Source organism: Peromyscus maniculatus, chromosome 7, assembly GCF_049852395.1.
Source record: "Peromyscus maniculatus bairdii isolate BWxNUB_F1_BW_parent chromosome 7, HU_Pman_BW_mat_3.1, whole genome shotgun sequence".
NCBI classification, from domain to species: domain Eukaryota; kingdom Metazoa; phylum Chordata; class Mammalia; order Rodentia; family Cricetidae; genus Peromyscus; species Peromyscus maniculatus.
Window position 1 is genome coordinate 74,940,560 of NC_134858.1, and position 12,004 is coordinate 74,952,563.

At 45.5% G+C, this 12,004-nt stretch overlaps 1 protein-coding gene across 2 annotated transcripts in view; it reads right to left on the reverse strand.

The window, feature by feature from the left end:
* Positions 1-768: 768 nt before the first annotated feature.
* Lrrc1 (leucine rich repeat containing 1) overlaps positions 769-12,004 on the reverse strand; it is a 121,209-nt gene continuing 109,973 nt past the window's right edge. For both annotated transcript variants that reach the window (XM_006973721.4, XM_076576706.1), the window contains exons 11-14: positions 11,299-11,414; positions 4,147-4,319; positions 2,948-3,084; positions 769-1,165 (exon numbers count right to left, since the gene is read on the reverse strand). In XM_006973721.4, the coding sequence (XP_006973783.1) occupies positions 1,004-1,165; positions 2,948-3,084; positions 4,147-4,319; positions 11,299-11,414 (588 nt within the window). In that variant the 3' untranslated portion in view covers positions 769-1,003. The remainder of the gene's footprint in view (positions 1,166-2,947; positions 3,085-4,146; positions 4,320-11,298; positions 11,415-12,004) is intronic.

Here is a 12,004-nt window from a genome sequence, read left to right on the forward strand (position 1 = left end):
TAGATATAAAACTTTTAAAGCTTTCTTCATTAAGAGTCATTCTTCTGCAATACATAATTTATTGATCCACTGAATTTCTGAACCAGTTTTTTGTTTGTTTGTTTGTTTGTTTTCTGTGCTTTTCTGCTGTACATCATTATACAAACGGCACAGTCCGATGCTGCACTTACAGGAACTCAGGACGAGGGAGAGCGTATGAAATGACAGATCAGCAGTCTAATCCTTTGGCTCATCTTTTTGAAGAAATCACCAGATGAAACTTACAAATCACTGATAAAATTCATCTTTTTGGTTAACAAGCAGATCCATCTGGTACATTACTGCTTACAAGGCAACACTGCTTTAAAATGACCACACTCACATTCCCATCTTGCTGCTCAAGGATGCCACTGTTTATACCTGGTGTGACAGGACAGGATGATACAGTAAGGCACGGAGTGGATGGTACAGGTAAAAATGAATACTTTAGGCCTAATTTGTTTTTCTGCACAAATACGAAAATATGTACCGTCTGCAAGATAAAATAACAAAGAAATACATAATTTTTGTTTACGAAATACCTATACAAAATTTTAAAATTTACACCATCTGAGCTGCCAAGAAAGGTTTAAAAAAGTATCTTTTTTTTCCCCCCATACATAAAGCTTCCTCTCATCAGTAGGTCCATAAGAACTTAGGTTCAAAATGTCCAGCACTCCACAGAGGGGAGAGGGCCGTAATTCCCCTTCCTGCTCTCTCTAACCCCAACATAAGACAAAAACGAAGGTCGGATGTTGACAGTAGTGTATTCTACTTGTTATGAACAACTGAAATTGAGAAACAATCAGGTGGGGAGGCTACTGGCACGCGGAGTGACTGAGGGATGCGTAAGGCACTTTGTGCGAGAGCAGCTTCCTTGGGCGGCGGGGTGGTGAACACGGGCTGCAGGAGGCTCCTCGGTGGTCGCATGGGAACATCTCTTTTGACAGCAGGGAAGACACAGTAGGTCGAACGCGGGCGAGGGCTACACCGACGTGGTCACTCGGTCGGCGGCGGCGTGGTTGACCTCGTTTTTGTTGGAATCCAGTCCTTTGGCGGCGTTCATGTCGTTCCGTAAGTTCTCCACCGTCTTTTTCATGTTCTTCAACTCCCCCGGGTGTGGAGTGGCCCGCCTCTGAAGTGTTCTCTGCAAACAAACAGAGGGTTTGGTTTTGCCCACTACTGTTTCAAAGCACGCAGCACGGCGGAGGCATTAGCATTCCAACACACAGCTTACAACCTCAGAAATCCGACTTCCAGGGGGAAACAGCTTTCTTCCCAGCTATGGGCATGCATCAGCTGCTCACCCCGAGTTCACGGGACATTAAAGTAACTTCGCAGTCATGACAGAACATATTACTTTTAGAATAAAGGGATACATTTTAAAATACTAGTATAAAATAAGTTTCTACATGTTAATGGAAAATAACAAAATTTAAGATATAATTATAGAATAAAGAAGAAAAATAAATAAATATTCCAAATTAAATTTACTAGAATGTTCTTGTATTACTCAGACAAGTGTGGCTCTGGTTTCCTTCACCCCTCGGGGCTCGGGAGTGGAAAAAGAGAAAGCAAAAAAGAGGACTTCATCTGGACTGGCCGCTGTGTGCCAGTGGCTGTTCTGAGGAAAGTGCACGTTCTTCTAATAAAGACCACAGCTCTGACAGTTGAGGGACAGGGCTCGGCAATCTGTACATTTTCCCATTAGTTAATATAGGACGTGCTCATTATCTCATAAAGCAGCGTTTCCATCTTTCCAAAGACCTATCTTAGAAGACATTAGCTTAACAAAGGGCATTACCGAGGTAGTAAAGCAACCACTGAAATAATTACACTCTGAAACGTCCGTGGTGAGCATTAAAGAAATACCGCCTTTGAAGTTCCCTTATCACCCCTGGTTCCCATTTTTCTCCCTACCAAGGCCGATGCCTAAAGCCCCATCTGGTGACACCCGGACCACTAAAGACGATTTTAAAGCAGACTTGGGGGGGGGGGGCGCAAGCAGCCTCTCTCAGCACTGCTTGTGAAAACCCAGCTAGCACAGAGAGTTTCCAAAGCTAGCCTGGGGGCTGGAGAGATGGCCCAGTGGTTAAGAGCACATAACTGCTCTTCCAGAGGACCCGAGGCTCAGTTCCCAGCACGCCTGTTGGGTGGACCACAGCTCCATGTATCTACAGCCAGCACCAAGGCATCGACAGCCTCTTCCAGCCTCCTTGGGTAGCATGCATACTCCAACACACATGCATACGCATGACTGAAAATGAAAATCTTTAAAAAAAAAAAAAAAAAAAAAAAAAAAGAACCAGCCAGTGTAACTCCGTATCAAGTTCAGGGTTGAAACACGGTACATCTGAGAGACATTTTCAAATATGAACCAAAGAGCGGGGCTTCAAACAATATTCCTGATTTCTAAATGGAAACTTGTCAAGATAGTTCAACCAAGATCACTAAACTCTACAAAGGGCCATGGTGGCCTGGTATGCCAAGAAGAGCCATGTCTTGTACTGAGTCACATAATGACATGTGAATGGAGTGAACACAGCCCAGCCACGAGCAGTATTAGAGATAGGAAGAGATTTCATTCACGCAAAAAAAAACAAAACAAAACAAAAAACAAAAAAACAAACAAACAAACAAAAAAAAAAAAAACGGGGGAAAGGAGGGGGAGAATTGCCAATTTTAGAGAGAATATGGGGACAGAAGAGGACACTATCATATCATAAAGAAATAAAAACACCAAAACGATTCAAGTCATAACAATGTCAAAAATTCACTTTGTATTGGTGCTTCAAGAATTAGTTTTGTTTAAAAAACAAACAAACAAAGCTAGATGTTGAAAGGCAAAACAGAAAATGTACTATACAAACACAAAGAAAATCCACGTAAGGTGCCACAGTCCATCGTGGATGAATGTCCACCACCATACCGTTTCATTTTCGTCTTCATCCTTTTCGTCTTCCAAAAACCGGATTGCACTGACTCTGTGTACGGTGCGGTCATTCCAGGCATCCTCAGAGACGTCATTCACCAGGCTTTCCAGGGCACCACAGCGAGGGAGGCTCTCTGCAGGGACAAAGACAACATCAGCGTGGAATGCTGGCCGTGTGGCTGGGAATAGCTGCACTGTAATTTAGTGGCTCACTGGTCAGAATCCACATGGAGGCCCACAGCGCCAAAAATAAGGAGGGCAGACCACTGCTGCAGCCTCCAACCTTTGCTTTTTGTTAACATGTAAAGCAAGAAGCAAAAAGGCCTGGGCAGAATTAGTCCTTTATAATGGAACTCCATCTGAGATCCTCTGAGGTAGCTGCTAGATTGGGATGCTTAATGTTTCATCATAGAAGGTTCCAATGCATTAAAGAGTGCTCTGGCTCTTTTTGTCTTTTTTTTTTTTTTTTTTTTTTTTTTTTTCTCAATCGTGGTATGGCGGCAGTCAAGGGAGGCTGGTGCTCTCTCTCATGGCACTTTGCTACACTTTCCTGAGACCAGCAAGGTCATTTCGGAGTGTTCCAGCTCCAGGGACTCCAGTATTCCTACCAAATCCATATCTCTCAGCAATGGATTCATACCATCATTTTGATATTTGTGTGAATATTTTTTTTTTTTTGGTTTTTAGAGACAGGGTTTCTCTATGTAGCTTTGCGCCTTTCCTGGAACTCACTTGGTAGCCCAGGCTGGCCTCGAACTCACAGAGATCCGCCTGCCTCTGCCTCCCAAGTGCTGGGATTAAAGGCGTGCGCCACCACCGCCCGGCCTGTGTGAATATTTTTTTAAAATCACAAAATTTATAAAACAAAGATATAACAACTCAAAATAATTCACTGGTTTAAAGATACTGTGCCAACGGTATTACCTGGGAATCCTCCAATATCAGTTTGGATTTTAATAAGCTACCCCACTGATGAGCATTATACTTTTATCCTTGCTGTGTAATTCCAAACCAAAGGGTGGCTTTGGGAATTTCAGTCATGATAAACAGAGGCGAGCGATCTTTTCCTAGGGCTCAGTTTGCCCCTGCCTTGCTTCTGGTAGGAGCAAACTGAACAAAATCGCAACCGTACTAGGGAAGAGGAGGCCCTACAGGCAGACATTAGCTCCAGCTCACGGCCCTTCAGAGAAAATCACCTTGGGAGATTGGTTCGGAAGGCAGCTGAGGAAGTAAGACACAAGTTAAGATCTTCTCCCCTGTGGCGCGGTCTGTGTCCGTCTGGAACGTGAGCAGAGGCTGGGACTGGTTGTCCGATAACCACAGGGCCTTTAACTTCAGAGTCGTCAGAGATAAGGGCAGATGACGCAACCTGACATAAAAGGAGAGATGTTACAACCGGAATGTCAGAGAGCTGACTCCTGCTAACTCAAATGGGAAGGAGATAAAAAAGCAGAGCCCTCCGACTGGATCCAGAGTATGGAAAGATATTATGTTCGCAAACAGATCTGCCAGGAGAGAGAGTCACAAGTGAGGTGCCCGCTTCTCTTTAGTGCTACCACTGCTCTCCGTAGGACCTCCAGAGCACGGGGCTAAACAGCCCAGAGACAGCATAAATCACGTCGGAAGGCCTTGCACTGAGTTTGAACTGAAGGAGAGGAAATACACAGCAAAAGCCAAAGGACAAATACACACCACTGCACAGGGCTGCAGCCTCACTGGTAGGCTGCCGGAGGTCCCCCAGGGGTGGGAGGAAGGAGAGAGTCACAGAGGCAAAGAATTCAACTTCATTCTGCACCTGCTGCGCTTGCGGTCTCTGGGGAGACCCTCCCAGCTATTCCTTTAAACTCTGACCTTTCAGATCCCAGTCACTGTCAGTTCTCAGACTCAGGTGATAATTAACAGTCGCATCAGATTACTGAATTTCAGATCGGGGAATCCACATAGGAACACTTTAAAAGCTGAAATGCGACACCTGAATATTAGGTGTATATTAACGCTTGCACCAAGATTTGGTGCATCAAAATGTCCTTCATAAAAGTAACCATGGGTAACGGGCTGTTACCTGAGAGTGTAAGCTCAAGTAAATAAACCCTTTCTTCCCCAAGTTGCTTTCGGTCATGGTGTCTATCACAGCAATAAGAATATAACTAACATAGAAATTGGTGCCAGGATTATGGATCACTGCTGTGACAGGCACGACCATGTTGTTTGGGGGAGGACTGTCAGAGTGTTCGCAACTTTGGGCTGGGAATGACAGTGAGTTCTGTGGAAGCTTAGAAGACAGCAATGTTGAAAACAGGGCAGACAACAGAGGTCTGTCTGGCTTGGAAAGTTCCAGGGGGAAGCATACACTCCACTTGGACCCTTTGGCGGTATTCTGAATTAAGAATCTGTGGTTCCGATCAGCTCGGGTTGGAGAATCAGACATGACTAACCAATGACCATTGACGTGGAACCTTTGTTTTACTGGAACAACGGACACTGGTTGGCTGGCGCTGAGAAACTAACTGTCGTCCTAGTTAGGGGTTTCCATTGCTGTGATAAAATACCAGAGCCAAGAACAACTTGGAGGGGAAGGGGCTTATTTTGCTTACACTTCCACATCACAGCTCATCATCCAGGGAAGTCAGAGTAGGACCTCGAGGCAGGCACCAGGAGGCAGGAACTGATGCAGAGGCCACGGAGGAGTGCTGCTTACTGGCTTGCTCAGTCTGCTTTCTTATACAGCCAGGGACACCGACCCAGGGGTGGCACTGTCCAGTGACCTGGGCCCTCCCACATCAATCATCGGGAAAATATCTTAGAGGTGTTCTCACAGAATACCTCTTCTCAGTTGCAGTTCCTTCTTCCCAAACGACTCTGGCTTTTGTGGAGTCCACATAAAACTAGCCAGCAGGTACTGATTAAGAGACCAGCATCACCAGGGTAAAAACTTCTGGGAATGTTTTCCCAGGGTCAGTGCATAAAAGCCAGGGTGCAGAGGGGGCCAGGGCTGCATGTCACGCTGGCAGTTAAACTTGGTAAAGTCTGAGAGTCTCACCAGTGGCACTAGCTTTGAAGCCATAAGGGGGTCATGGAGAGCAGCTGAAGCTTGGCACTCTAAGAGGCCAGGAGAGGCCACTGGTGAAGGTATAGCCTCCATTACAGTGGAGACCCCAGGATTGAAGGGGTCATGGAGAAAAGCCGAGGTGTGTACTATGTGGCAGAATCAGAAACCCAAAGAGAGGCCAGGAGGCCATCACTGAAGGTGCAGCCTATGGAGACTCCAGCACGCTGGAGATGCCAGGGCCAAACCGCCAGGGACAGTAACAGCGGTGGAGTGACAGTGGCTTGAGCATGTGAGACAAGCAATGTTTGCTGCAAGTGACAGAGCTGAAGAAACGGAGCCTCCCTCTGGAGCCCAGAAGACCTCGAGTCCCAGACAGCAGGCACGGAGCAGACTCCTGACCTTGGGTTTTACTTTTATTTGATGTGACTGTGTCCTGGTGTTTCCCTCTTGGAGTAAAAAAAGTATGTAGCTTATCATTTTTTTTTTTTTAATTTTACAGAAGTCCACAGTTGAGAGATTTGGGATATTTTAAAGAAACTAAACTTCTACAGTGTTTGAATTTTTAAAGACTGTGGGGGCTTTTAAAATTGTTTACATTTTATAGTGCGATATTAATGTGAATTATGGGTATGAACAAGGAAGGAACGTTTACAGTTGAAGTGATGTGTTTGTATGTCAAGCTGACAAGGGGTCAACTGTCTTGGTTGGTTTTGTTTTGTATTTGCTTTATGGGTTTTTTTTGTTTGTTTGTTTTGTTGTTTTTTTCAGTCAACCTGACACAAGCTAGAGTTATCCCAGAATAGGACTTCAATTAAGAAAATACCTCCATCCCAATTGCGTATAGGCAAGTATGTAGGGCATTTTCTCGATTAATGATTGATACGGAAGGAACCAACTCATTGTGGGTGATGCCACTCCTGGGCAGGTGGTCTCAGGATATATAAGAAACAAACTGAGCACGCCATGGGTATCGAGAATAAGCAGCACTCCTCCATGGCTTCTGCTTCAGTTCCTGCCTCCAGGTTCCTGCCTCGGCTTCCCCCAGTGACAGAGTGTTACCTAAAGTATGACATGAAATAAGCACTTCCTTCCCCAAGTTGCTTTCGGTTGCTTTCCTCTATCTATCGCAGTAGGAACCTAACCAAGACCATCTTTCACTAATGAAGGTCACACCCATTTCCCTGCAGTGACGAGCTCACACCAATACCAGGACATCTGCGGCATCTTGGAGAAAGTAGCTGTCCTCTCCACCCTCTTCTCATTTAGATGTGTTTGTTCCTCAAATGAGGCAGCAAGTGATACCTCCTTTGCTGCCCCAAAAATCATTTCTCTCTCTATAACAAATCTGTTGTATACACATTCACACTCAAGGAGGTTAAAGACATTGTTTTTGGCCAGGCACTGTGACAGAGGTATGAACATGCATGCATACATATGTGAATATCCACTATAGGACAGAGGACACAGATCAGTGGTAGGGCACTTGTTTAGCATGTATAAGGCCCTCGGTTTGACTCCCAGCAGCAATGACATACACAGACACACGGACACACAGCACGAGCATCATGTATGCAAACACTTTTCTATTATAGGAATGAAATGTTCTGATATTTTACTGTTTCTTTTTAAAATTAGAGTTAAGCTAACAGCCTCTAAAATGTTAAAAAAAATTCCAAGTGTTGCTCAAGAACGTTACAGTCAGCAACTCTGCTGTTCTTGTTCACAACGTACAAAGGGGGAAAAAAAAATCAAGACTTGAAAACTGGCACAAAACAGACAATCTGCTCCCCCAATACCTCAGAGCCATCACCGGCTGCCCAGTGAGCCCTGGCAAAGGCAAACGAGAGGCTAAAAATATCACCAACAAGTAACAGCTTCCAAGGATGACAAGTGGGTGATAAAAGCTGAAATAAATTACTAGACTCTACAACAGCAGACCTGTAATCGTATTCCAACTCACATTAACGAGTTGTCTGAAACACTGGCTTTCCTGTGAAGAGCCCAAGTGCCAGCCAGCTCCGACGCGGGCGCCGCTGACCAAGTCGACACCACACACGAGCCTGTCCTGGACGGATCTGTACACACAAGTGTTACCTGTGGTGCTCCTGACCCTACACAGCCCGCACACTTTCTGCTGGCCAAGCCAAGCGGCTTCTCGGGACTCGCTGTGGCCTACTCACTGCGGACACACACACTCTCCTCTGCTTCCCTCAGGAAAACCATCTGACTGGAAATGATATCAATACACTCCAGCTTGCCAGAGGAGTAAGTACACTTTAGAACTTAAGTCGGTACCTTCTCTATACCACTGGATAACAGAATTAGAACAAGAAGCCATGGTCTCACTCGCACACCGTCTCTGTGCTCTCTTAAGCACCACACCCCAAGAAATAAAAAGGTGGTGTTGACTGTTTCACACTGGTGGTCTAGGAGGAGGGCCACACAAACTGTGACCAACCCAGCCTCAAGTGACCTTTCGTGCCTCAGGAATATTACAGCAACTACTTCGCCAAAGGTATTTAAGAACTCGGTGTGCCTCCTGGCTAAGGTAGGGTAGCCAATGGTCGACCAGTGCTATACTTTAATACTTCATGTGTTTGTTACTTCCAAGCAGAACTTCCTAGTTTCAAGCAGTTTTCAAAATATGTCTGAAGTGTATAAAAGGCTAGACAAGAGCATCTGGGGGTGGGGGAGCAAATATCTCAAATGAAAGTCCCGTGGACATGAAAGTCTCCCCCATCCTCTACTGGCGTGGGCGTGACTGCTGATAGCTTGGTGTAGTCAGATACGGCTTTGTTTTAAAAAACAACAGAACTGAGTGCAACATCATCCAATACTTGCTTTTTCACTCAGCATCGTGAGTCTTCACTTGAATGCAGACCAAAAAAATCTAATTTTTGATGACTTAATATTCCAGTTTAAAAATGTTTAAATTGTTTTATTAGGGCATGTATGTCTATATATATATACACACACAAAAAAAAAAAAACCCACAAAACTCAAAAGTTTAACCTCCCCACTAACAGATACTGTTTCTAGTGTTTGATACTATTTATACTGAAGCAAGGGCCCCAAGCACCCTATTGTGTGTTCCTGGTGCGTATTTCTAGGCAGAGAGTTTATGAAGAGTTAAGAAATTTTGTCCTGTGTCCCAGAGTAGCTGATGATACAGGCCACTACCCGTCACTGCCACAGAGGGCTTCCCAGTTCCCACATGGTACTCTAGACTCTCCCTTGCAGTAATACATCCTCTCAGGTCTACGAAAGCAAGTTCCTGCACAGCAGCAGCCAGCCTCGCCGGCAGGCCACACTTATATCCCTGAGAGCAGAGCTATAGGCTGCATCCTTGATCGTCTCCCATGGATGACATTCTGCAAGTTTCAACACTGACACGGTGATATTATTATATTATTACTAGTTTCAATTCTGAAATTCTAGAACAAGTAGTGATTAAACATTTTTAAAGGCTGAGAATTTAGTTATGAATTTATATATGGATGGACAAAATGGCACAGTGAGCTGACTCAGATGAGGACTATGTACCTCAACTTCTTAACTGAATGTCTCCACCCCAACCCAAGCATAATAAAAATGTAACTTCCCTTTCTTCTGAGAACTGGAGAACGATGTCCCTACTCACAGGAAACAGTTTTAGAAGCCAGAGCCATCTTTCTGCTCAAGAATTAGGAATGGAAATTCATACTTCCCAGTGTGGCTGGGACCAGGGAAATGTCCAGGGTTCCTGAGGTTCCTGGGCTGCAGAAAAGAAGCTGGAAAGAACCGTACTTCCCAGGCTACAAAGGCTCCAGTGAGCAGCTAGCAGAGATTGACATTCCGTCCAAATCAATCCTGAGTTCCCAGTCCCTTCTTAATGGCCTTAAGAATCTATCAAGATTTCCCGAGGGGATTAACCTTTTAAAAAGGTGAGCATTCCGAGGCCACAGCTCACCTCCAATTACAGCTTCTTTAGCCCAGCTGTCTAGGGTCCATGGCAAAGGATGAAGAGTGTGGGCTTGCGCCTGATCTAGGTGACCAGCTAACCAGTACGAGGGGGCCAGCCCCACGGCACTCTCTGCCCTGCAGGCCTTTACCAAGTAAAATCAGCTCTCCCCAGTTTAATATATTACTGCTTATCTATCACTCTCACATTCAAAAGCCATCTGAAAACTCCTGTTAGCAATGAAGATCATAACCCTTCCTGCCACACCATGCTGCGCCTTCTGCAAAGCTCCTAACATTTTCCTGCAGCCAAGAGTGTACCAGGCATCCACTGTGTGCTGGAGGCTGGGATGGGGGAGGCGATACGCTGGCACAGAAGCAGGGCCCTGTCCCTTGAGACGCCATCCAGTTCAGCAGGGTCACACACGCCTACGTGCCAACAGGCATCACTACAGGGGAAGCTCTTCTTTACCGGGATCCAAAGGGGGAACCCCAAGAGAAAATAAAGTGGGTGACGAAGAACAAAGGCGGAGTCAGAGAAGGGGGTCCCCAGGTGGAAAGGCTAGCCCGTGCGCACACCCAGGGCGAAGGTGCGGATGGCATCTGGGGTGCTGAGACTAACTCAGAAGGCTTGAAAGGGGGCTGCGTTCTAAACCACAAAAACCTGGGCCCAGCGCAGAGCTGGGAATGAGAGGAAGAGCGCTGTTATTCCTCACAGGGACGCCACCTGCTTTTGCCTGTCGTTTGGATTCTGAATCATTTGGATACTCTGACATTACGGAGCCTCTCCCCATAAGCACACTCCCACACAACACAACTTTATTGACGAATTCAGGAGGTTGAAAATGACTAGCACGGAACAGCAAGACCCATGTTTAAAATTCAGCCAGGTTTGGTACGATGTGACTCTGGTCCAGGCTTCGTGGGAGGCTGGGGCAAGAGGATGGCCTAAGCCTAGCTTCGACAACATCCGGAAACTCTGCCCTGCCTCGGGGGAAAAAAAAAAAATTTCAAACAGTTTCAAGCTCACTTTGCAGACAGAGAATCTCTTAAGGCCCACTGTGACTTACAAAAGCAGCTATAGACGCTAAGGCAAAGCGTCCAGTCCACTGTCTGGTCTCGTGGATGCACTGTCATGGAGGAAGCACTCTGCTCTGAAGTAGCCTGAGTTCAGGTACGCTGCCAAGGCTCCCCCTGGCTCTAGCAGTCTGGTCCCCATCAAGAATTCTCTAACCGCTCTGGCTGTCCAGTTAGGCAGTCTAATGTTCCGTGAGAGGTGGCCAGGCCACAACGGCAGAGATACACGGCAAAGACGGGGCTACATATAAATGTGTTTCTCTCCAGCAAAAGCCTTCCTTACCTGTTCCCTGCCACATCTAGGACATGGAGTTCCATGGCCTGCGACACCTCCGCAGGTATTCGAGTCAGTCTGTTGTCCCGGACGCAGAACACGGTGAGGTTGCAGCATCCGCCAATCTATAGTGGAAGAGGAAAAAAAATCATCTGTTCTTTTCTCCATTTTTGAGGAGGGGTGGGGTAGGATATTTTACCAACAGCATGAAAAAGATGCATAAAATATACCATATGATTTTAAATTTCACTGGTGAGCATGTATGGTTACTGTCAGTTATACAAAATGTTAAACATGTTCTAAGTTGAGTAAAGAAAATACTTAATACAGTTCTAACTCTCATTCGGAAAACTATCACTTTTCATTGCTGATACCTAATGCACTTCACTGGTTAAGTGTTAACTAAACCACACACATCCAGGATGTATTAATTAGCCATAAGGGAATTAAACAATTCTACTTCAAAATACTAGGCCAGAGGTAATGCTGACACCAATACACACAGCTCAAGGCCTGCCCTATAACTCCTGTGGTTTCAATATTCCAGGGTTAAGAAAGGAAGGGAGGGACCTGATAGATTATACATGCATTGTCACTACATATATTTTGATAGCTTTTGGTCACTCATAAATTAATTTGGCAAAATCACTTTCCCTTGAGGAATGTAAAACCAGTGACATCTCAGTGAGAAGTGACATTGGTAAACGAGCAATTT